Raw genomic sequence first — 26,852 nt, 5'->3', positions numbered from 1 at the left:
CAATAAATACTATTCGAAAACATATAATAGCCAAAAGGCAATAGGTATATATTAAATACATTTGTAAAAGATACACTTTTTAAAATTGATATTCTCTTGTCTCAAATGATATAAGATGTTGCCACAATTAAACATCTTATTTAGTTTTAAAATCTTCTATACTTCATCTCAAGGTAGAATATATCGGTTCTGCGAACACTTTTCTTTTTCCACTTGTCACTATTTATGCTGTTATGGCTTAAATGGGAGATGCACACTGTTGTACGAAACAGGTTGCCGACTGAGGTAGGTATTCTACATAGAGTCAGACTAGTCAGACCATAAGTATATTATCAAGAAAGATACAAAGGAGGTATTAGGTAATGAGTTTAGGACAGTTTGTTGAATCTAAATGAGTTATAATTTTAAAATTATAACTCATAATAATTAATTAGTGAATAATTATCATCAATTACTTTTCATTTCAACAAATGCTTTTAAGTTGTAGGTTGATGTTGATTAAAATACAATTTTTAAATGTTATAATTAGGTACTTTATTCAGTAACTTAATAAGTAGAAATACCTACATACAAATAATGAATATAATGGACATTTCATTTTTATTGTAAATAAATCTATTATATTTATAAAAAATTAAAATATTTTTTGATTAATAAAATAAATAAAGATATTAAGATTTAAGTATCTTCTTCACTGATTAAACTATCAGTATCTACAGATGACCCATCCATACTTCTGGGTAACGCAATTCTAGCATAATCATCAGTGTCAATTGATTTACAAAAATGAATAGCATACTTAAGTTTTTCATTCATTACATCCTAAAATACAGTAAAAAATATAGTTGTATAAGTATTTTTTTATTTTTATTAAATAATATATTTACTTTATTACTGTAGCGAGGGATTTTCAAAAGAAAAAAACATGTATAGCTTTCAGGTAAAAAATTATCTGCGGGCGAATAACGATCAATAACCTACAAAAAAAAAAAATGTTATTCAAAATTAAAAAAAAAAATATTTGTATAAGTAATAATAAATATAATATACTGACATGTAGAACGAAATCTCGGCCACGAAAATCTTCAATAGTTCTTGGTAGTCTTGTACGTCCCCAAACAAATCGTAAAAATAATGATCGCTCTTGATTAGAAAATTCACTTAAGATTTCCCAAAACCATTGAACTAGCTTATCATGAGCTTCAACACCTGTTTTAAAAATTATTATTACTATTACTATAGCTTTTTATATATATATATATATTATACCTTTATATGTAACAATACTGAGTAGCATATTAATAGGTATTTCTGGTGAACCACAAACCATGGCTTCAAATTCACTACTTGTGAATATAGATAATAATGGCACTGGTATAACTCTGGCCATACCCTCTTGAATGCTTTTCACTTGTGCATTAAATTCCTGTAACCTATATAAATATGTGTTAGTTAAATGTGTATTTTTTTTTATTATTATAAATAATTATTACCTAAAGTTTAAACAAGCTTGTATGTATTCATGTTTATTATGCTGTGTCACACGTTTATGTTGACTGCTTAAAACAACTGTATGACCTGTAGAGGAGGTAGTACAAAATGATATATCAAGGTTTGCAAATTCATCTTCTCCTTCCAAGTCTCGTACATATAGTAGTCCTATAGATTGTTTGTGTTTTGTTAAAATTTATAATAATTGAAATAAAAATTAGTATTGCATATAAAAAAATATTAAATTAGGTACCAGGAACATAATCTTTATCGATTTCAATCAAGTCTGTAGGCATAAGTTTCATGCCACACAATAGTTTCCACATAGGTTCAGCAAGATTTAAACTCAACGGACTACAAGTTCGGATCGCTATTCCAATTAATACACCTATAATTAAATAATTAGATATTTTAATTAATATTTAAATTTTTTTAAATAATTCTACTTTATTTATAGTTACAAGTTATACATAAGTACATAACAATAGATACATTGCAATAATGCATATAAAAATCAATTAAAAATAAAGTTTATGTTTTAAATACTGATTATTATTGGTTAACTTAAAACAAATTTTTTCATTACTAAAATTTAATCTTACCTAGAAATTCAAACATTTTAGTATGAACTTTGGTTGTAGCTGATGGGTTCAGTATGAAACAATCTCGACTTGTCCCAGTATCTTCACGGCCATTTGGTGTTTGTATTAGTATTGGTAAGGATCCATTTTGTAACTCTTCACACATTTCAGCAATACTTTCACTATATCCACCACCATAATCATCTACACTCTCACCTAGAAATATATAAGCTTTAAATTTTTTTTTTCACATCTACTAGTTTTTTCTTTTTTAAGTAATAACTAATGTCTATTAGTATTACTTTAAATCTAAAAATAACTATTAATTAATATAGTATACTAATTAATAATTAATATACTGAACTAACCAACAAATTGAACTTTCCATACTCGATGACACAAAAATAAAGAATCTTCATCTAAAAAGTCCATATTGTTCACCATTTGTCCAAATACTGTATGTGTATAATCATTGCATGTTGATTTTCGTGTTTTACGTGTTCTAATCCTATTTAATTCAAACATTGGTCCATGTCGCTGTTCTCTAACCGTTGTTAACTGAACTACCTGAACACAAATTAAAAATATTATCATCTATACTTTTTATAAAGGTTATAGTTATATTTTTCATACTCTTTTAAATATGCTTTCTTTCACTGGATAGACCATGTATGGTCGTATTGCATCTAAACTGATTTCTCCATGAATTGGCATGAATAATAAAACAGTTTGATTGATTGTAATTGTAAAATGATACAACAACAGTAATCTATTTCTTAATTCATGCACACTGAATTCTTGTAATAAATCATATTCTAGTGGTATTGTAATTGGAGTTGAGTTTTCTGTTTGACAAGCTTCTTCACTTGCCCATGCAAACGAATGAGCTGATCCACAACTCACTTGCTGAATGTGTTTTCCCTAATACATTTAAAATACAAAATAATATAAATTAATTGTGTATTATACAATATATTTTTAATGCATATGATAAACAATTATAAACAAAAGTGATAAAAATACAACTGTGCATCTATATTTAATCAAATTTTAGTTCACCTTAAGTGCTGCAATAGGACGGGGTCTTGCTATCGGATGTGCAGTACCATCACCCAGTTGACCTTCATCATTATCTCCCCAGGCATATACTTCTCCATCATCAGTCAATGCAAGTACATGAAGTGATCCTAAATAATAAGGTGAATTATACATATGAACTTTTAATAAAATAAAATTTGTTTAAACCTGTGGAAAATTGAATAATTTTTTTGCCTTGTAGTCCACTGACTGGTTTTGGCTTACGTACATGTTCACTAGATCCATGGCCCAGTCTAAAATAATCTCCTTTACCCCTAAAAATAAAAACATACAGTTTATAAGTAATAAGTAGTATTGAAAGTTGTAATAATTTACCATGTGTATAGTGTTCCATTAGCCGACAATGCAACTGAGAACTGTGATCCACAATCAATTTGAATGATTCCCTTGCCCGAAAGTGATTCAATTTTACATGGTAACTAATATGTACAAATATTAATGAAAAACGTTTATTATTATTTGTTAGTTGCATTTTTAGTTTTAATTGTACATACTTTACATGATTCTGAAATATTGTGTCCAAGTTTTCCATAATCTCCATCACCCCATGACCAAACATTATCATCTGAAGTGACACACATTGTTTGAGCATCTCCACTACCACATGCAACTTTAACAACATGATAGTTAATTAAGCCTTGGACCTGAAAAAACAGTATTAAGCAGCTTGTTTTTTATTTTTGTCAATATTAACTACAAATCGTTATTAATTAATACAAATAGTTTACCAATTTTGGGTATAAATAATCTTCATAATCACCATGCCCTAAACGTCCGTATCGACCTTTTCCCCATGTATACAAATGACCATAACGGGAAATTGCAGCAGAATGGAAACCACCACAAGCAATATCAATAATAGATTTATCACTTAAGCTTTGTACCAATTGAGGTTTTGAATATGAACTGTAAAATCGTAAATATGTTATTGGAAGAAAAATTGTTATGTAAAAATTTAAAAATCAATACACTTACACCCTATTCCCAAGCCCTAGTTTGCCATCATCTCCATCTCCCCATGCATATACTTCTCCAGTTGTTGATAAAGCTAAACAATGGCGACCCCCTGAATTGACAGCCACCTTAACAAAATAATTACAAATTTTTAATATAATTTAATTAATACATTTTTTATAGATACTGTTTCAATTATTACCTATGTTTATTATTATAACTGTGTTTCATTACCTATTATTTTAAACTATATTTCGTAGTCTAGTAAAAAAGTTTAAGAATTGTAAAGTTGTATATGTGGTATACTAGGGTTGCCATTTATACAAAAATACAAGTCTGGACGCAATAATACCCCCCCCCCCATGACACATTCTTTGGAATTTTTGATAATACTTTTTTTAGTTCAACATTGTTTAATATTTTTATTATATTATAATTTATAATAATATAAATATATATAATATTATATAAGATAAAATTATCGGTCCTCGGCTATCTCGGAAATTTCCGACAATTATTTATTGTTTGTTATTCACACGTGAACAATTTGGGACTTATTTTAAGAAACCGGTACTTATCCACGTCCCGGCCAGGAAAAGAAAAATATCAGGTCTCTGTAGTAAAAACCGGTAGTGTCCCGGGGAAATCAAGACGAATGGCAACCCGGTATACTCACTTAGGTTTAATAATATCTTTGTAATTATATTAGGCTCACAAAGTCACAACCCATAATTAAATAAAATAATAAGTATTTATAAATGTTTTGTATGAAAATAGTACCTTAATTATGTTGTTAAGACCTTGGACAAGTTGAGGAGTCACTACATAAGGGTTTTTTGGATTATATGGGCCAATACCAAGACGCCCACTTTCGGTATATCCTATATGTACAAATACATTTATTAACTTTAAACTATTATACTGATATAATGAATTTTATTTAATTTAGGTAACCATTTTGTTATAAATTTACCTGAAGCATATACTTTTCCATATGAAGTAACTGCAAACATAGTTTGCTCTCCTCCAATAACCTGAGTAGGCTTCAAAACAGACAAAGAATCACATGCCAATGGTTTTTTAACTTGACTAGAATCCATACATGCCAATTGACCTCTATGATTGTGACCCCAAACATACACTACTTGACCATTTCCCTCGCAAGTCATATTCCAATCTTCAGGTTTACTTAAAAAAAAATGGGAACTTAGTTTTAGTATTTCAAAGGATAAATTATAATAGTCAATTTATATTATATTTATACAAATTACCTATTTAACCACTGTAACAGCTGTTCATCATGTTCTTTTGTGAATTTTAAGTTATTGATAAATATATGTTCACCATCTCTATCATAATTTTTATCAATGCATTTTATTTTTTTGTGCACTTGATTAATAAATTCTTCTGGAAAATTTTCTCGATTAATCAAAGCTCCAGCCACATCAATACCAAAACAGTAGTCAACAAACCAAGAAGCATCAAAATGCCAGAATCGTAAACTACTGTTTAACCATTTCATCATATATACTAAAGTCTATATAAATAAAATAAAAATAGTAAACATTTTAATATTAATCAAGTTTTACTTTAGACAGAGAAGTAAAATAAATACTTTGAAATATTCAGAATAAAAAAGTTGTGTTCCACATAATACAGCTGTTTCTTCATATTCAAACTGCTTGAACATCAAATGCTCAGTACGGACAAGTATATCAGCTACACAACCCTCTCCATATGGTAAAACAAATAATTCATATGCCAGATCTCGATAACGTTTGAATATCACACTCAGATTATTAATACACCAAATTCTTTCTTCAAGAGCTATTTGATAATGTTTTAAATATTAAAAGTGATAGTTTTAAAGTTAAATTATGTATTTTTTATACTCAGTGTAGTTAAATGTAATGACAACATCAATGTGGCAGTAAGTCGTTTAGTAAGTGTTATATCGTTTTGTCGTTTTAAACATTCTTGTAGTAAACTACGAACAACTGGTAAACATGGTCGGGAAAGTACTTCACGGTCAGTACCACTTTGTCTTGTTAAAGGCATAATTGGATACACAACAAAACGCCAGCCCCAACCATTCAAAGATTTGTCACTCTTAAATTTCCAATGAAGTTCATCACCTTATAATTTTATAAGCATATAGCATACTTAGTATTTACAATTAAATATTAAAATATTAAATAAAAGTTACTAACGTTGAATGAACAATGGCATAGCCCACTCTGTGTCTCTTCCTGATCGGACACTGATGACATTTTCAGCACCATCCATTAATGTTAATGTATCTTTGAGTTTTTCAGTTGAACAATTTTGATTGAACTCAACATATAAAGCAATAGCACCTAATGATAAAATATATTTTTAAATTTCATATATTATATTTTACAATAGTTTGTGTATAAACATTTTCTTTAAATAAATTCTCTAAATTTTATTATTTTTTTTTTAAATACCAGGTATAGATACATATCCAGACAGATGGGAGTCATCTTGATAAGGATGAGAACTCTCCTGAACTGTATGTTTTGAAGGTGGTGATACTAGAAATGAGCAATGCGCGTAAATAGCTTCCATTTCTGATACACAATACTCTAATAATAGTTTTATATGTTTGTTAGAGTGTATAAAAGCTGTAAAATGGGAGATTTGTTTATAATTATCCATTTTATGCTTGTAATTCATTAATGAAAATATAATTGTTCTTACAAATAAAAGTGTTTATTAAAATGGATTCTGCAGTTGGACCGAGCCTATACACAGATGCTAATTTTGCTAAGTCCAATAAAAGTCTGATATTTTTTTCATCTAATGTACATAAAAAACTATCAATTGTTTTATGAGCAAGCAATGACATATCATTTAATCCAATCACCTGTAAAATATGTTTCAATTTTAACATAGACTTTTTTTTTTAAATAATTAAAACAATTATTTACTTGATTTTTTGATTTTATAGTAGCAGCAACAATTGACATAGTGTTGGTAGCCTTTGAAGACAATGTACTAGCTGATGTGGTGAGAGAAGATGGAATATGTAATGAGTTTTCTACACTATCTGGAGTTACCACATTACTCTAAAATTTATAAACACCAATAAAAATGTTGTCTTAATATTAAATTCCAAATATATGTACATATACATACTAAATGTAAGAGATTAACATCTAAGACTGGAGCTGGTGCTTCACCACCACCTTGATCTGATTGGATTATCTCATGATTTATGTTTGTATCTAAAAATATATGAAAATTAATTAAGAATTTTTAAAACACTGATTAATGAATCACTTTACCATCAGTAGAAGGGGACATGAGAGCAGCAAGTACAATTTCTCGAGCTAAAGTAATTCGTAGAGCATTTAAGACATGTTGAAGAGCATTTTGCTTAGCAGCAGCTGAGTCTAATGATAATATGGTCCTCGATAAAGATTCCTTTTCACAATTATTTTGATCTTCTTCAATCTTCATTTTAGTTTCAACATTTTCATCTAATAATGAGTTTTATTAGGGTATTTAGTAATATACATTGTATATGCAAAAAATTAAACACATACTTAAAGTAGTAGCTCCCATTGAATCTTTTATTCTAGGAAATTGCACATGTTCATGAGACATCAGTAAAGGTAATACAGGACATTTCCAGGCAATAGATTGGGAAGAACCACAACCAACACGATTTATTTTTATGTTATTGAAATTAGTAACCAATCTAGGTTCTTGGTTAGCATTTGTTGTACCATTGCCTTGTTGACCATGATCATTATCACCCCAACAATAGACCTGAAATAATAATTAATAAAATTAGAAAATGAAAAATATAACAAATTAGTAAATATTATATACCATAAATATTAACAATTAAAACACAACTGTAACAAAAAATATTTGAACTTAAATACAACTTACATCCCCTTGTGTAGACACAGCAATACAATGCAATGTACCAACAGCAATATGATCAATTGTAACTAATTTCAGTTGATTAACTAGAGTTGGTCTTCGTACATGTTCAACTCTACCCAATCCTAACCTGTAGTACTCGCCTTTACCCCAGGTCCACACCTAACAATGAAAATAAAATAATAAGCATTCACACAATTATTCAAAATCTGAAATAAAATAAAATATTTTACTTGGCCGGTTGCAGTTAATGCAACAGAAAATTGAGCACCACATTCTATTTGTACAACTCTATGTCCAACTAATCTTTCTACTTTTTGTGGAGTACAACAACCATCACTACCACCTCTACCAAGTTTACCAAAATCTCCATCGCCCCATGAATAGACATTACCCTCACTATCTAATGCAAGAGTTTGAGCATCTCGACTCCCACATGCTACTTGAGTAATATTTTTTCCAACAAATTCTTTAACCTAAAAAAATTAAAAAAATTGAATACATGTTTAATGATAATTATTAACATAATTTAATAAATAATATAAATTTAATAGTTTACAAGTTTTGGAGTGTATTGAGAAACTTCATCACTGTGTCCTAATCGACCATACTGTCCTTGACCCCAAGTATATAATTCTCCATCAGAAGTGATTGCTGCACTATGAGCACTACCACAAGCTATATAAGATACTCTTTTGGCCAATAATGTGTCAATAAGTTTTGGAGAGTCCAAAGTAAGTGTATCACCATGACCAAGTTTACCATCCTCACCATCACCCCAAGATAAAACCTGCATAATTAAAATAACAATTATATTTCACTAAGATCTAGATATTAACAATGTATAAATAAGAACATTTTTTGACAAACATGCAGATATGAATCTAATTGGAAGTATTGAAAACATGAATAAAGAAAAAATGAATTAATAAATTGTCACAAGCCATAGGTAGTATTCATAATTAAATTAAAATATATTTAGTCAAATACAGATAAATATTTATTTGAATAATAACAATTTTGAAATAATCAGAAATGACAGAAATCAGTTATCAAACCTAAGTGAAATGCATCACTTCAAATTACGCGTTCAATAAGTTAAGAAGTTCTATGTGCCAGTAATTTCTGGTATATTTTTAGTATATTGACCAAATAATTTTGTGTTACATTTTTCTTTTTGAAGATTTTTCATAGTCTGGGAAGTATCTTAAATTATATTTTCATAGAAATTATTAAATTATAACTATAAATTATGAAAACAACAATAACAAATGTCAAATTACTTTTCCATCAAGTGATAATGCCATTGCATGTTTTCCACCAGAATGCACAGCTACAGTTTTGATAACAAATTGGCTGAGGCCAGGTATTTGTCGTGGGGAACTAACTTTACCACAGAATGGTATACCTAGTCGACCACCACTGCTATCTCCACACACAAATACCTAAATTAATAATTATGATGATTAATTCAATCAATATAAAAAAACTATTGCTATACTTCAGTTATACTAAGTTATACCTTGCCCTCGTTTGAAACAATAAATAATGATTTCGATCCTCCAACAATTTCAATTGGCTTAAGTGCAGTAAGCGCTTCATTAAAAGTTGGTCTTTTTACCTTAGATCCATTCAATCCTCCTAGTTGGCCCTTATCATTTAAACCCCAAACATAAACAGCGTATTCAGAATCCACTCTGATTTTCGATTCTATTTCTGGCTGAGGTGGAAATTCCTAAACACACATGTGATAATAAATAATAGAAACAGAATAGTGAACAAAGATGAAAATATTTTAAATTTATTGTTATTTTATTAAAATCTATATATTGATTACTTGAACAGCATCAAATTGAGATGTTATTGAGTTTGATACAAATTCTTGATTAATTATCATCACATCAATTTTCAATCCAGTTATAATACAAGTTTTTTCATTAGTTCGCATTATTATTTCAACACATTTATGGCACTGAAATTAAATTAATTAAAATTATTTTATTTTAATTCACTATTTTCATTTTACAGGAAACTACTTTCCTACTAACCAATTATTGTAATATTATATAAAATTAACAATATATTTTAATAGTAAATTATAAATTGGTAGTTAAAATAGTACTATAGAGTTCTAAAATTGACAACAATTTATTATAAAGGGCTATTTTATTCCAAACTGAAAGTATTTCTATTAAAAATAAGCCTGCAATATTGAAACAAATTATCTAAATTTTGTAATTGCAATTTTTGTAATACTCAAATGCACTTTTGCACGGATGTTTGGTTACTAACTTCCGACTAATTATTATAATTATCCTTACCAGGTAGTTTAATGGTAGCTTAACTTACCTAGGAAGTAAGAGATAAGAGTTAAGTGTCAGGTTTAGAACTATATTATTTTTATATTTTACAATTATTTTTAATAAAATAATATATTCACTATAATATTTCAAATTACCTTATTCACTGAATGTAAAAGTTGTAAAGTCCTATCCAAAGAATTTATAATGACACGATTAACTTCTTCCATCATATTAAAACTTACACCAGCATTCACAATTACAAATAATGGCTTACAGTTCTCATTTTCTTCATCTAATTTCATTAGCAAAGTACGAATTGCTATATTTGGACGAAGCTCCAATTTTATCCAATGCTAAAAAAACAAATAACATATATATTTATATTAAAGATCCAGATAACTATTAAAATATAATCCCATTTCTATTTAAATTTCTTATTATTAGTATTTTCATACTATTCCCATGGTACCATACATGGTTTGAGTATCACAAATCCAAAAAGAGATTAAAATTACCTATTCATTAGCTAATTATATTATATAATTTTAATTCTATGGATTTTAAAAATCATAATTATCCAGTTTGACTTGGAGTCTTGGAAGCCTCATTAAATTAGTGAATTGAATGTTGTGTTACGCATAATAAGCAAAGAGCATAAAAAACAGTAGAACTTATGTCAAGCATTATAAATAAACATAAAAGTAGAATTTCTTAAGCAGCAAATATTAATAATTTAATTTGTATGCAATTTAATTTTTTTATTAGACAGTGTTAATAGCAATTTAGGTATCAAAAGCAAATATTAGAAGAAGAAGGTGCATAATACAAGCTGTGTCTGATGCTTCTAAGGGACCTAACAATAGTTTTATCAGTAGTGGATAAATATTATTCACCACTAGAGAGTAACATTAATTTTTTTTATTTCATGGTAGCATGAAAGTGGACCAGGACCATAAAGAATTTTGATTCTTGGTCATTATAAATGTTTAAACTTGATGCAATAATCAAATAGTTAATATCTGATGGTACATTTAAAATTGATATAACTTTTTGTCTAAATTATATTTTGATGTAGATTTAAAAGAATATATAGACTTGTGATTGATTATTACAATTGAGATATTATTAGTTTTTTAAGAGGCATAGGTATAGTGAATAGCTCATTACGGAAGTTAGAACTGAAATTATTATTTTTTTTAAATTATTCAAGAAATTGTATTTTTACTATTTATATGAATTTAGTCTTAATGTTTTTTTAAAGTATATGAAGGTATAAAAAGATCTACAATTTTTTTAATGGTAAATTTTTGTATAGATAATGCAAAATGGGCTTCATACAGATATAGATATATTCCAAAATGATTTAGCTAAATTTTTCTGGATTAGTTATATTAAACATTTTGTTTTCTTACAACTCCTTTTGTATTTTCACTGGTCCAGCGACTATCTGATTTCCAATCAAATAAATTTGAGAGTAGATTTTCTTCAGCAGAAGAAGTACATTTAATAATGAATTCTGAAATATGTTCTTTATTTGGATGACTTGATATTTGTATAGTATTTTTATCTGAAAAAAAAATTATAAACAGTTTATTTACTTTGATTAAATAATAATATTCATCACTAAATTTATAATTCTTAATTAGGATTATTAATATTTACCATCATTAGATTCTTGAGGTAAGTTTATTTTGTCATTAAGTTTATTGTTGTCTACTGAATCACATTCATAGGGTGAATTGCCATAATCTATTAATTCTATATGAATATACCGTACCCAATACACAATGCCAATAGATTTCCAGTCTACCTATAAATTAATTATAAATATATTTGTTATGTTTAATTTTATAACTTTGTGTATGAGGTAATATATACAATTTATAATTTTATAAATACCTTGACATTAAGATCATGTAATCCGCCATCTCTCATAATTTTAATAACTTTACCTTCACATCCAACATTAATACTTTCATACTCTCTACAACAGCGTACAATCATGCCTACATCAACAGCATATTTTACATAGTTTGCATATCCATCAGCACTATCAAAATCATTGCGTCTTTTAAAAGTTACTTTTTCGTCACTGATGGTAGGCTGTAAAAAAGAAATATACCTAAATTAATTAACAAACAATATGAGAAATCAGTGCAAAAAATTACATTTTCAGGACACTCTTCTGTTACTGATGATTCATCTCTATCTGAAAAATCTTCATATGATGATAAAGTATCAGTGACATCTGATAAACATTCATTTTTTCCTTCCATTAATAATGCAGCTAATTCATCTAACGATGTGTAACCGTGTGCTTCAATAGCACTAAATACACATTGCTTATTGAAACCCATATCAGATAATTGTGCTAATAGCATATTTAGTGTACTTTTTGAAAAATATTTTGACCATTTAAAATGTCTAGCAGAACTAGATTGAACGTCAACTGTTAAGTACTGAGTTAAATTTATGGCTGCTTCTTCTAATTCTTTTTTTGAGTATTCTGGTTTTATCGGAGAGGGTTGAACAGCTTTTGATAATATTAATTGAAATAAGTTCTGAGATTTTCCATCAGTAGTTGTCAGTTGTGTTAATATTTTGCGAAGTAATATACGGTTTTGTAACAACGCATTAACAACTTTTATACCAGCTAATAATGCCTTTTGATAGCAAAGAAGAGATTCATTGACTAATCCCCCTAAGAATAAATAAGAAAAAAAAATTATTTAAAATAGATTTTATTTAATTTTAATTTGGTTTAATTATATTTTACCTGTAACGGTTTTAAAACATTGATTAGTAATTACAGCAGAAAACATTGTTGTCCATGTATAGAGCATAGATTCTGATATAAAGTCCATAGATATTGTACAACTTGGAATATGTTCTATGTCTTTGATGAAAAAATTTTCCACTTTCCCAGTATGGTGTACAAGTACTTTGAGTTTTCCTTTTTTCTCAATACTCATTACAGTAGCTTCAATTAAATATAATTATTTAAATATTTAAAATATAATAATTTTTAAGCTTTATTATATGGACTCATATTGTCTAATAAATACTTTTATTATTAAATATATTTTATATGAAAAAAACGAGCAAACAAGTAAAAAAAATATTATTTAAGATAGATATCCAAGGAATAAAATAAAATTGAAATGATTAAAAACTTCTTAATTTATGTGTGTATTAATAATGAGAAAAATGTGATAAAATATTTTGGAGTTTCTTATAATAAAAATTAAAGACCTAACAAACCTTCAGTATTTCCGTTAATCACATTTCCTCCAATTCTAGGTCGGTTATCAAAACCCCCAATAACCATTAGTGATGCCATTGCACTATATGATAAACCTTGTAGTTTCTAAAAAATAATAATAAATTATTTTGAGTATAGGTTAAAATTAATTATTTTACTTACAAATAAATTTTTTTCAAGGACTGGATTTGCCAAATAATCAGTCGCAGATATTATATTTAAAATAATCAGGGAATCAAAATAAGAATGTGATTCAGAAGTATTTTTTGGTATTTTACTTTTGTTGTTATTGTATAATGTACGCAATAAAAGAATACATTCTTCAGCAATAGTATTTGAACATGAAGCAGTTAAAGGCACTGTGGGTTTACCATCTTGACAAACATAAATATATTAACATACATTAAAATGTTATTGAATATTCAAAAATTATATAAAAACTAATATATTTACCGATTACATCATATTTAGAGTTACTTTGTAACACTGAAGATCCAATAACCTCCATAAGAGTTTCTACTACAGATTTAACAATGGATGAGTCAGTCATTTTAGGTGTAATCAAAAGTTTGATTAACTGTATGGTTTGCACCTTATATAAATTTTAAATGTTACATACATAAAATAAAATAAAAAAATTTTAATAACAGTATAGTTTTGTATATCAACCTGGGTAGTCAGAGTGGTAGACACTGTTGGCGAATGAGAAATAATGGATAAAAGCATGTCAATCCACTGCTTACATGCAAATTGCTGTTTGTATTCATCAGATATTTTTGAAATTATTTTTAATAAAGAAATGTTAATCCATTCAGAATGAAAAAGTGTGACATTTGAAATATTAGAACTACTACAACTCTTCTAAAAATTAAAGATAATATTATCAAAGGTTGTACAAATATTGAAATATACATTTACTAATAATGAAACAAACAATAAATTTCACCTCTAAAGTATGATAATAATATTTTGAAAGAACTTGAATTGAATTTTCTTTTTTAATTGAATGAACAGCACTTGATAATGAAAGACAGTTAAGAAATTTTATCATGATACACTTCAGTATATCAAATGGATTTTCTGTTGAGTTTTCGTGTATTTCTATAAATTAATTTGTTAACTTTATTTTTAAACAATAAAATATTAAGTAAAAGCTTACCACCATTATTTGTGCAAGAAACATTACAATCAGATTCTTCATCATTTACCATATCTAATCCAGGTGCTAGCTTTAGATCATATTTGTCTTCTTTACCCATTCTATAAGAATTAGATACTCCATGGTCCCAAAGAACTCTAACCCAACCATCATCACCTACTTTACTAACAATTTGCCCTTCACCAGGAGGTAATCCATCCTATGAACATTAAAATTCAATGTAATATTATAAATTATACAACATTTAAACAATGATTTTGTACTTGATTTTCCCATTTCCAATCTTCGCCACGAACAACCCTAGCACCTAATTTTAAGAAAGGTATAATTTCTGCTCCCTGTAAACACTTTATTTTATTTAAATCCTCTTCGTAAATAATCTGCTTTGTATTTATTTTTTCAATTGGTCGTTTTGCAGCAAGATCTAAGATGTTAATAATGGAGTTAATGGCAGATAATATGCTAGAATTAATCAACAGACTAGATTCTTTATTGTTTACAATTTGTGTTATTGATCCAAATGTTGCAATGGCAAATCTGAAAATTACATTGATTTATAAAACATTTAATTGAAATATTATTATACTATATAAGTACCGGCACCAAGTCATTTTTTTTATAGTTGTTATTTTATCTCGAATCCCTACTGATTTCTGAATTTCTCCTATTTGAGAAACAAGCATTTTAATTTGTTCCAAGGCACATCTCATGAAATCACATTTAACTATTAAAAGCTTAAGTTTATATGTCACCGAAACAAGTTCTACTTCATTATTGTTTCTATAACAGTAGTATAAATTAGTAATAGTTAAAATAGAATTACAAACATAATTGCATGTACTAACCTTGATGTAGGACTGTTTGGTGATGCAGATAACCAACCTGATATAATACTATATTTTACAGAACTTATTGATGTAGGATTTTTAAATAGTTTATTAATAAGTTCATAACCAGTTTGCATCATATTACATCTATCTATCTAATTTTATAAAACATACATAGACATTAATAAATAGTAAAGACTGACCAATGTTAGATTAATAAGAAAATATTCTAACTTACTTCTGAGTGTAATAAATTTCTTAATTCGTGGATGTTAACGTTTGATAGAATAAACGATAAAATTATTTTACTTATTTCCGTTCGATTGTGTTTATTAGATAACAATTCTGTATCATTTATTTGTTCAGAAGCACCTAATAACAAAATATATACAAATTAAAATCAAACTAAAAATGTATGATTGATAATAATACCATTTTGTACATTATCTGAAGCCGGTATATATTTTATATTGGGTATTATAACAATTTTGTTCTTGTCTTCCTGAAGAAATATCACAACATTTTAAATTGTCATTAAATATCCAAATTTAATATAAAACAAAATAACTCACTTCGTCATTTAAAATACTTTGCAATGGAAGATTTTGGTTGCGAGCTTTATGATTTCTAACATTTTTCTTTGTTTTTATGCTTGACACAACAGAGTTAATTACTGTTTTCCATCGAGATTCCGCTTTTAAAATAGGTAACTTTTTTGCTGCAGTTATTTTAGAAGAAAAAACTGGACTTAGTTCATTTAGTAAAAACCTAAAAAGTTATGTTATATTCAAATGATGGAAATACTAATTATGCAATTTTAATATGGTTGTTATAACAGACCTGCATCTATCTAAAATAGGAGAACATGTTTCTTTATAGTTTAAATTCATATCCTGTTTCATTTTGAGGATTTGTATTTTAATTTGACCAAACAATTTAAATATGACGTCCAGTGGTATTACTTTTTCTGTAAAATAAATATATAAATTATAAGTTATTTTTAAATAAAAAATTTCACAACTGCTAATCTAGTTTGCTAATTTCATTTTTAACTCAGTTTCTTTAAATAATGTAGATATCTCCACTAGGGTGGTCCTTATTTTTCATTTTTGATTTTTTTGAGATTACCCCCCCTAAAAAGGTTCAGTTACCTGAAAAAACCATACAAAAAAAGTTTCATGCAAATTCTTTAATTTTAACCCGTGCCGCAAAAGCTCCAAAGTTACAAAAATAGAACATTTTCAATATTTTAAATTTTTTTTGATATTCTTAAGCATAACTCTGGAAATAAAAATGTTACAAAAAATTTGTTAATATACAATGATAGAAAACTAAATTTACTGAAATTTGTTTCATATAAATTAGATTCCAAATATTTTATTTTTTCAAATATTTTGATCAAAAAGTAAAAAAAAAAATCTTGAAAATCGAGATATTTCCATCAAAATAACATATTAATAATTGTAAAAACAATTTACAAAAAATAATAAAATAATGACTTAACACTTAACATTTATATTTTTAACATATTTTAAATATAAATGATACAACTAAATTTATGACTGTGTAACTTGGGTAAGTGTTTCTTTTCTATGGTCAGGATATTTTTTGCAATAATCACTAACAACTTGTAGTAGATATTGTTTTTGAGATTCATCTTTAGTTATTTTGTTGTTATAATCTTCAATAAATTTTACTCCTCTTTCTGAAACATCATTTATAACTGGAATATTTTTTAAAATTGACAGAGCTTTATTATAATCTGCATTATTTGCCCACATTAAAGGGTCTTCATTCAAAAAAGTGGTGTTGATGGCAAATCGTTTAAATAGATTTTTAGTATTGACACATATAAAATCATCAATTTCCTTTTCTAATAACTCGTTTGTATTTTTTGCAGATATAATTAAACGTTGTGAATTTGAATTTAATTCTTATGTACATTCGTCGTTGTTTAGAGCATGAATCATTTTTCTTTTAGTCTCCAGTGGCACAGTCTCGTCGAAAAAAGCGAATGCGCACAATTCCGCCGATAAATACCATAAGTGACCACAAAACTTTTTAGCTGCATTTTGAGATAGATCTTTATCTATAGAAGCATAATGTAAAAGATTTTTCATAAAAGTCAAGTCTTGTAAAGGAGCTTTGATTGAAGATGGTGAATTAAACCATACTTTTATATATAACCGTACAATAAAAATGCAAATACTTCTTAAGGCACTTTCTTCTTTGTGTGTTAATCGAAACTGTTCACGAAATAAATATATTTTTAAGCTATAAATAGCTTTCGCCATCCACCGAGCATGATGGATGGCACCTGATATTTTAAAGCTAGTATCATTTGAAAGTTTTCCGCCCAAAAAAATTACTGTTAATTCTAGTAACTCTCGATAATCATCTCTTGGCTGCTTTTCTAATAGTTGATCCTTAGAAAATTTAATAATTTCGTCACATACGTCATTTACAGAATCCATTACATTAGTATTAAGTATGCCAGAATTAAGATTGTTAGGGTTAATTGTTCCCCATGCTTGTTGGAACCTTTTAAAAATTGCAACGTCTGGGCCCGATGTTGCACCAAATTTCAAATCGAACACACTTTTCAATATAATTTCATAAATATGATGGCGGCATGGTAAATATATTATTTCGCGTTCTAATAGTTGCTCAAGCAAAACACAAGCTCCATTTAAGCGATCTGTATTTGATGCTGTAGTATCAGAACAAAGTGCTTGTACATTTTCATATAAACACCAATCTACAAGCGTTTGGTATACTGCATTGGCTTGTTCAAGTCCAGTTCCACTATTTAACGCCGGGACACCTATAGCAGTTGTTCACGACCATTTACTGACGCGATTATAGGCAGCCTATCGACTAAGCCTTTCCCGGTTAAATTTGGAAGAAGTTTTCCGTCCCAGTGTATAACAACTGCGTCTTCCTTGCCTAAGTTATAGTCATGACGTATTTTTTCAGCGCGTTGCTTACGGTATTTTATGCGAGAGCGTCGTATCGATGATCGGTTTACAATAAGTTCATTAACATTATTACCTAAAGCTTCTGCAGTAGCAATGAAAATAGACAAAAATTTTTATTTTTAAAATTCAAACTCAAATATCTTTGATAATAATATATTTAAAAAAAATGTATAAGTATAAAACTGTTGTAACAATAATAACGTACAATTAATGTCTTTAAAATTTTTTTGTAAAATCATTCTTTTAAGAGTTATGATTAATTATATTCAAAAACTAACGATTTCTAACATTTTTTCGTTATTAAAACTTTAGAGCTTTTGCGGCACGGGTTAAAGTTGACCATTTCGTCTAAAAAATTTTTCTCATGCTTTTTTTAAGTAACTGAATCGATTTGAGGGCGGTAACTTGAACATTTTGCAATTTTTTTTTACTTCATCTATAACGGAGGACCACCCTAATCTCCACTCTAGTATATCTATAGTCTCAATAGTATAAAGTTTGGTTTTAATAATACTTATTTTCAGAGTATTATATATTTCATTATTATAAGTTTATTTATTCATTACCATTTTTACTAATTTCGGCTGTATTTAAATTTAAATGTTTAACTAGAACTTTAGCTAAACTTTGAATAATTTCTTCAACAGGGTGATCGGGTCCATATTGAATCTGACTATCAACAGATTTACAACTTTCCTTATATGTTAATATTAACATTTTTGCACATTCGTCCTAATTAAAGAAATAGTATTAAATACAAATTTGTTTTTAAATTATTTTTTTACTCACATAGTTATTATTTTTACTATCATCAATACCGGCTTGTAATAAAGGAAACCAAATTTTAAAACATTGATAACTACAATGAGGTTGGGATAAAGTAGTTAACCAATGAGCATGAAGCCCCAACAAGTAACCAAGAGTTCGATGAATGTCTAAAAGGAGCGGCTCAGTCAAATTTGATTCAATAGGCTGCACAAAATATGTAATGTATTTTAATATATTATATTAAAATAAGATAGTTATAATGCATATTAATTACTCACTTCAACTATGTCTTCATCTGGATCCAAATAATTTCCAACAAAACAGGACTGTAAAGTTTCTTTGGGCATTTCACTTAGTACATGTTCATAAATAGATGATGAATGTAGCATAGTGACAAATGAATAATTCATTTCACTAGATCTGGATATTGTTAACAACAACTTTAGTAAAAATAATACAATAAAAATAACCAGCAAATACCTAGTTTCTTGTATATCATAGACTTTTTTATTAAACACTACCCAGTGTCCTCCGTTCCTATTATGATTTTCAAGATCAGGTTTTCGAATCAACATGACATCTTCAACATTTTTATACCATGTATTACAAGTATAACCTGTTAATATATTGTAATTTTTATTAATTGAATTATTAAATACTAAAAACAATGTTTAATTTTATACTCTTACTTGAAAATCCAGGCCAGGACAAATTATCATCTTCTTCACGTTCTAAATTCGGGGTCATCAAGTTGAATGCATCCAAAGCGTTAAGTAAGGGTATGAAAAGATCAAACCAATCTGTATCCCGTAAAAACAGAGGTTTTTTTTGATGGACCATAATTAAGCTTATTAAAAGCTCCATAAATAACTTGTCTAAAAAGGTAAATATTAAAACTAAATAATGAGAAGTTAAATTAAACATCATACCAAATCCAGTCACATTTATAACTTTTGTGATAATTTGATAGTGCTTAAAACTTAGAGATGCCACATGATTTGCTAATCTAAGAGCTTGACAGGATCGTTTGACAAAATTACTTAAATATTTTGAAAGCAGCATTTCAGCACCTTGATCATCCATACCTTAAAGAGCCATTTAAAAAATAGATAAATATATGATAAAATATTTTCTTATGCTCTTAAATTATGCTATAAAATATAAATACAATTATTATATTTAAATATAAGGTTCAGGTTAATGAACTTATTATTTTATTCATAATGAAATGTATAAACAAAATAAAATAATTTGGATGATACATAATATATCTATAATTACCCAATTCACAATGGCATTTATCATCTTTACTTCCTTTTTTACGATAAATTGACATTATTAAAAGCCTTTGAAAAGTCATTATAAATTTTAAACTAGGAGATTGACTAAAATTGTTTGAAGGTACTTTCACAGTATGGATTTGTGTTGAAAGACTTGTGAAATAATTGCTGTAATTAAAAATAAGTATCATTATAATTAGGACTCGGAAGTTGATGCATTTTGCATTTTTTTTTGGAGCTTTTTAGACGATGCTCTCCTGGCTACAAATCTGTTTCATAAGCATGTGAATCTGAATAACTAATTTTGCATTTTTTAGTATTTATTACTTTTAAAGTCATTTTCTTAAATTTTTACTGATTTCACACTAGTTCATTCCTTATCATTTCTTGTCAACCATTATGCCGATAACTTAAAACTTGGAAATTATCACAGGCTAAGATTAGTACCTATTAAATTTCATCTCGACGATTACATTTGTCGTTGTCAACAATTTCAAAAATTTAAATGGTGAAGAAGCTTCAAGTGAGTGTTTTCCGGATGATTTCAAGGCTGATGATTTGGTACATTTCAGATTTGCCTCATCACTTAAGTGTACGTAGAGAGAAGTTTTTTTCCAATCATAAATATTTATTAACAGATAATCATCGTTCATTTACTTTCGATAACATAAAATACGCTCTAATTGTACAATGCAATGATTTTAATTTTTAAATAATTTGTAAACTTTGATAAATTTATAAAACAAATATTTTTTATTTTTTTATCTTCCTATTTTAAGGAAATTTTTGTCATTTTTATGTCATATTTTAAATTATAGTAAAATAGAGCAAAATATTTTTAAAAAAAATGTATTTTCATTAATATAAAAGATAAAACTAATATCTGTAATTTTTTTAGGACATTTTTCGCCATTTTTATGTCATATTTACATATTTTTTCAGGTAATTTTTATTGATTTTAAGGTCATCAACTTCCTAGCCCTAATTATAATTCATAAACTTCAATAATAGAGTGTATTAATGTAATCAACATACTTGAGTAACTGAGAGACTATAAAACAAAGAGATATGTTTGTTCCATCAAAATTGTGTTTTGAGTTTTCAAAATTTTGAGTGTTCTCACCTTGAAATATAAATAAATGTAAAACAATATAATTTTTTAAATAATATTATCAAAATACATTTATTTTCCACACACAAATATAGGAAGTACTTAAAATAATAAACTTACGTTGAATAGCATTTTGCAAAAATGTGTGTAGAATATTATCACCTAATAAACTATTTGTAATGAGGTTAATCATAAACTCTTGATTACAACTTATTGATTGGGATTCATCTAAATCAATGAAATAGTTTTAAATAATTGGAACAATATTTAGCTATTAAGACTAATAATTTCATACCATTTGGCGAAGTCAGAGGTTGTAATATAGTACATAACATGCTAGCTCTTTCATTTGGTGTTTGAAATAGTATAAGCCATCCAACTTCTAAGGTTTTTTGAGCAGCTTGTTTAACAGTATTTATTACTTTTGTGTTTGATGCTAAGTCAGTAACTGTTTGACGTATACTTAATAATAACTTTGAGCTTCCAATAAGCCCAACAGAATCAGCACTCACATGATTGTTAATCATAGAATGAAACTATTAATAGAAATAGTATATTACAAATAATTTAATGTTTCATTGAAAGATTTAAATTTACCTGTAAAGTAAGTAAATGTAATACTGATATTAATACACATTCTTGCTGTTGAGAAGGTGGCCAATCAATATATGTCTTATATGCTTTAAATTCATTAGACAAAAGTTGTTCTAAATAATTTAATGTTTGTATTTGTAAGTCTGTTGCAAATGATGTAGATGTTCCAACATTAAATTCTTCACAATCATACCAAGCAAAACACTTGAAAATTAACAAATAAGGTAAATTAATTCATTGGTAATATTTAAATAAACAGATTTAAAATTTATATTCATTATTATTTTAAAATATTTAAAATCTTAATATATTAATTTTGAAATTAATAAATTAGTAAATTTTAATTTGCTAAAAAGATTATATAATATTACTAACAAGTCAGTATTTATCAATTAATTAAGATTCAAATAATATTGATTATAACATAAAATAATAATAAAATATAAATATGTATTTTCATCCTTAACATTTTTTTTAGCAGTTATATTTACTTGATTTGGGCTGCAAGCAATTTTTTTCACCTGTCTATTCATTAAACACTTAACTGGTCTGCATTGGGTGGTATTTTCATTGTCTAACTGACCCCAACAATAGACTTGGCCTGTAGCAGTCAATGCTAGTATATAATCATCTGCTAATGAAAGAGATGTAACTCGTTTGCCTATTTATAGAAATAATTATATAGAGTGATGATTACATATAAAACACATTTGTACATATATTATATATATATATATATAAAAGAAATTCACCACTTAAAAATTTAACTTCCTTGGGTCGATTGACACGAAATGAGTTATTGTGGCCTAACATATTATTGTTACCTCTTCCCCAAGTAAACACATTGTTAGCACAATCAATAACAGCATTTACATCATTATGACAATATACTGATACAATTTCATAATCAAATACAATCATGCTGGGTATTACATTCAAAGATTTATCATCACAACCTAATGAAAAAATAAATATATATATATAAAAGTAGTAAAAAGAAGCAAAACAGGGCAGGTTTAAAAAACAAACCTTGGTCAGAGTTTCTATATTCAAATGAAAATACGTATCCTTCTCTGGATAAAGCCAGTGTATTATTAATAGATGCTCCACAAGAAACTTTTGATACATGCCACTCTATTAAAAAAAAAAGTAAGCACATGAAAGTAATAAAAAACTAAGAATTATTAATTAACATAGATCACGGATTTATATACACTAAAAATGCTTAAATATGTACAATTATATGCACTGTTTAAAGTTAAAATATGCACTCAAAAATCATGAGAAAAAAAATTATTTCTTCATAAATCATAATCATAAACATTTAATAAATAAATAATATTAATAGTTCGATATAAGAAATGGTCTTTTCTTATCTTAGTAAGTCATTAGCTTAATAACAAGACACATACAAGAAGTCCATACATACATATATCTAATTATTTCAATGTAGATTTAAAAATTTAAAAACAAAATTTAAACAATATATATATTTTTTTTTCTCAATAATTTCAATTTATAACAAAATTTCTAGAAACTTCTTAACATACAGTAAAAGATTAAAATTCAAGTAACACCATAAAATAAATCTTTAAAACATCAAAAGGTTGAAATACTCAGAAAGATATACTAAAAAAGTTTAGTATTATAATCAATATAAAAGCTATGAAACTAATATTGTGCTTACTTAGCAGATGATAAATCAGAATAAATATGCAATTGCATAGAAATCCGCACTCTAGTTATTAATATTTAAGTATAATTACCTGAAATGGATTTAACTAACTCTGGAGTATAGCAACAATTACTACTGTGTAATATTTTACCCCACATGTACAATTTACCATCCTCAGTAACAGCAGAACTAAAATAATTTTAAGTTGTACAATATGTATTCTTTATACAATTCACAAATAAGACTATTTCATTTTTTGTTTTTTTATATGTCAATGTATAATTTTTCAACATAGACCATATTAATATTTATAAGTAAATAAAAAAAGATCATTATTAACATAGTTAATTAATAATTACCAGAAATCTTTTCCACATGAAACCATAACAACTATAACCTTAGAAAATGCTACAATTGGTTCTGGAGTAGGAAAAGAAGAATAGTTTTGACCATGGCCTAAAGAGCCAAATTCATTAGCACCCCAAGAGTACACTTCTCCTTTTTGAGTAACTGCCAAGTAAGTTTCATCATAAACATCAACAGATTTAATAGGCACATTCATCATTTGTTTTTCTTCAAAATTCTAATCATATAATTTTTGATTTTTTTAATTATTTGAAAAAAATATTAAAAATTAAATATAAAAATTCAAATTACCAATGAATCAATTGAATAGCTAATAAAATGTAAAGTTCCACTGGTCGTTACCACCAAAATTTCGTTTCTTGAACACACCACAGACTCAACATGCAAACGCTCAAGGGTGGATATTACTTTTTTTTTGGTTTCAGGATAAAATTGTTTACCCCAATACTGTACAATATTATTTTTATTTTTAATCTCATGTACTTTTTGCTATAATTTAAAAGTTTTAAATTTTACTAATCAATTTAAATTTGAATAATATTATTGAGTTTATATTACTTGAAGCGTTAAGTAAGTGACAGCTATTTGGTCTAAAAATGCTAAAATCATTACAGCTGTTTGTTTCATTCCAGTAGGTTCTGGATTATTAGCATCACCATTTAGTCTTAAAAAACTTTTTGTGACATTATCCTAAAATAATTTAATAAATATATATTATAACAGTATAATTAAACAATGCAAGAAAAAATGAATACTTTTTTTGAATCATTCACATCATAGTTGAAATTGTTTTGAATTCTAATTACTACCCAATTTAATCGGCGAAGTGTTATTGTTAATAAATTATGTAAATGTCTACTGTAAATCCTAAAAATTTAAAATGGATGTTATATTATTCAAAATATGATTAGATAAAAATAAGAATTACTTGTCACAGTGTAATCCTAATTCAAAAAACATAAGTATACACTGTAATATTTGACTAAGTGACTTTTTTTGTAGTCCTATTTCTAATGAAAGACACAAAGCAAATTGTCTGTCAGTATTTGGAATGTGATTTACATTAACGCTTTCTTTTTTGGATACATTTATATTTCTAAAAATGCAATATAAAATTTGTATTAAAATAATATTGTAGAGATTAAGAAAATATATTAATTTTATAATACCCATTGACTACTTGAAATAGGAACTTTGATGATTTTTCTAGAGTTTCAATCCAGAAAGTAGGAACATTGCTTTCATCTACAAGGTAATCTTCTGGAATACATTGCAGTGCTTCTAATGAGTCTTTAAGCATTTGCGTGCATAAATCAGAATTATTTCCTGATCGCCAAGTGCTGACTAGAAATCCAAATGAGAAGTTTATTGCAGTCTGTGTACCAATTTTAGCAAATAAAGACATTTTCTCATCATCATTAGTATTGCTAAAAAATGTAAAATAATATTAATAAATAATAATAAACATTGTTAAAATACTATTTACTTTTTTATTTTAATGGAATTTTCACACTTTTGGTGTATCATTGTCGACTGTGTTTGAGTATTTGAATTAGATTGAAAAAAAGAATCTCTATAAAAAGCACCAAAGTAACGGGAAGCAATAGCCATCCGAAGTTGTGTTCGATTGAAAAATAATGTAGAATAACAAATATCTTCACATAGTTTTCTTTGTTCAGCCGCATATACAGATATCAATGATTTTACATCATCTTTATCTAACAAAAAATATTAAATTAAAATCCTGGTACATGTTGTTATATATGTATATATTAGAATAACTTACTACAATTCGGTTTCCACATTAGAGATTCAAACATTTGTTTGGACTTGAGTGTTTCACTGACATCATCAGATTTACAAGTAATACAGTTACATACCTTGTCAGTTGGGTCATCTTTGCATGGGCAGTTTACTGCCCAAAGACCAATATAATATCGTCCAGATGGGTCTACTAAAGGAAAACGAATGTTTATTTTTATATAAAATGTATACATTAAATCACAAAGGGCATGTTAATGTTAAACCTTTTTTTGAATGCAATAAATTGCTATTGTCCACAGGGATCAGCTCAGAATCTTCTATCATTTCATTCCAATAATTGGTAAGTTGTTTTTCGTCCAATGCTTCATGAAGTTCTATTGCGAGCCATTTGGGATCAAAAGCAGTCTTTTGCTTTATGGTAAATTCGATTTTGGTACTCATTTTGATTTTGATTCAAGTAATGGATTAATAAATGTAGATAATTGTTAATAATTCCATAAATTGTCCAAACAGTCCAATCACATGTATATTATACATTTTTTTTTTTTTTTGATTTAATCATCAACCAGACAGTTATAATATGTTAGATATAATTAACTAGTTAAAAAAAGTGATTTAGTATAACTTAACTAAAGAGTTAAAAACTAAATGCAGTATTAGTGTATTACATCTCAGTATTTATATTTTATATCTTAGATATTTTGAACTTATTTCAAATTTGACCGT

At 27.0% G+C, this 26,852-nt stretch overlaps 1 protein-coding gene across 1 annotated transcript; it reads right to left on the bottom strand.

The window, feature by feature from the left end:
• Positions 1-509: 509 nt before the first annotated feature.
• HERC2 (E3 ubiquitin-protein ligase HERC2) lies at positions 510-26,852 on the bottom strand. Its single transcript, XM_089222439.1, has 76 exons — positions 26,390-26,852; positions 26,149-26,316; positions 25,849-26,080; positions 25,532-25,789; positions 25,291-25,458; positions 25,118-25,229; positions 24,921-25,052; positions 24,654-24,851; positions 24,356-24,579; positions 24,088-24,185; positions 23,351-23,455; positions 23,074-23,277; positions 22,813-22,982; positions 22,325-22,525; positions 22,023-22,263; positions 21,848-21,955; positions 21,652-21,739; positions 20,618-20,784; positions 20,266-20,421; positions 20,026-20,211; positions 19,817-19,952; positions 19,615-19,756; positions 19,358-19,540; positions 19,135-19,300; positions 16,431-16,557; positions 16,163-16,358; positions 16,023-16,092; positions 15,829-15,962; positions 15,609-15,745; positions 15,361-15,543; positions 15,027-15,300; positions 14,764-14,962; positions 14,551-14,705; positions 14,274-14,465; positions 14,058-14,196; positions 13,767-13,978; positions 13,604-13,709; positions 13,119-13,322; positions 12,511-13,043; positions 12,242-12,445; positions 12,005-12,152; positions 11,755-11,909; positions 10,498-10,695; positions 9,877-10,011; positions 9,562-9,774; positions 9,323-9,484; positions 8,599-8,829; positions 8,273-8,515; positions 8,046-8,201; positions 7,694-7,919; positions 7,433-7,627; positions 7,284-7,372; positions 7,076-7,213; positions 6,846-7,011; positions 6,593-6,769; positions 6,335-6,481; positions 6,017-6,259; positions 5,740-5,951; positions 5,396-5,661; positions 5,098-5,312; positions 4,905-5,005; positions 4,146-4,252; positions 3,899-4,076; positions 3,665-3,814; positions 3,486-3,589; positions 3,318-3,424; positions 3,132-3,259; positions 2,706-2,993; positions 2,441-2,639; positions 2,094-2,288; positions 1,745-1,879; positions 1,494-1,659; positions 1,270-1,433; positions 1,055-1,209; positions 888-977; positions 510-822 (listed from the first exon to the last, which is right to left on the bottom strand). Exons 1-76 carry the CDS (start codon positions 26,565-26,567, stop codon positions 679-681), a joined length of 13,212 nt encoding a protein of 4,403 aa, XP_089078565.1. The 5' UTR covers positions 26,568-26,852; the 3' UTR covers positions 510-678.

The sequence above is a fragment of the Diuraphis noxia genome, unplaced genomic scaffold, assembly GCF_037042655.1.
Source record: "Diuraphis noxia isolate RWA-SAM2 unplaced genomic scaffold, SU_Dnox_SAM2 contig0003, whole genome shotgun sequence".
In the NCBI taxonomy this organism is placed as follows: Eukaryota; Metazoa; Arthropoda; class Insecta; order Hemiptera; family Aphididae; genus Diuraphis; species Diuraphis noxia.
The sequence above is the reverse complement of the archived record's forward strand: the minus strand, read 5'-3'. Positions and strand labels throughout refer to the sequence as shown.

What these genes read in the sequence shown, in the direction of transcription:
- HERC2 (XM_089222439.1), bottom strand. Translation starts at nt 26,567, where the DNA reads ATGAGTACCAAAATCGAATTTACCATAAAGCAAAAGACTGCTTTTGAT. An exon ending in ATTGGAAATGGGAAAATCAA is followed by an intron (nt 14,963 to 15,026) that starts GTACAAAATCAT and finishes TAATGTTCATAG; the next exon opens with GATGGATTACCTCCTGGTGA. An exon ending in ATTATTTATACCCAAAATTG is followed by an intron (nt 3,815 to 3,898) that starts GTAAACTATTTG and finishes CTGTTTTTTCAG; the next exon opens with GTCCAAGGCTTAATTAACTA.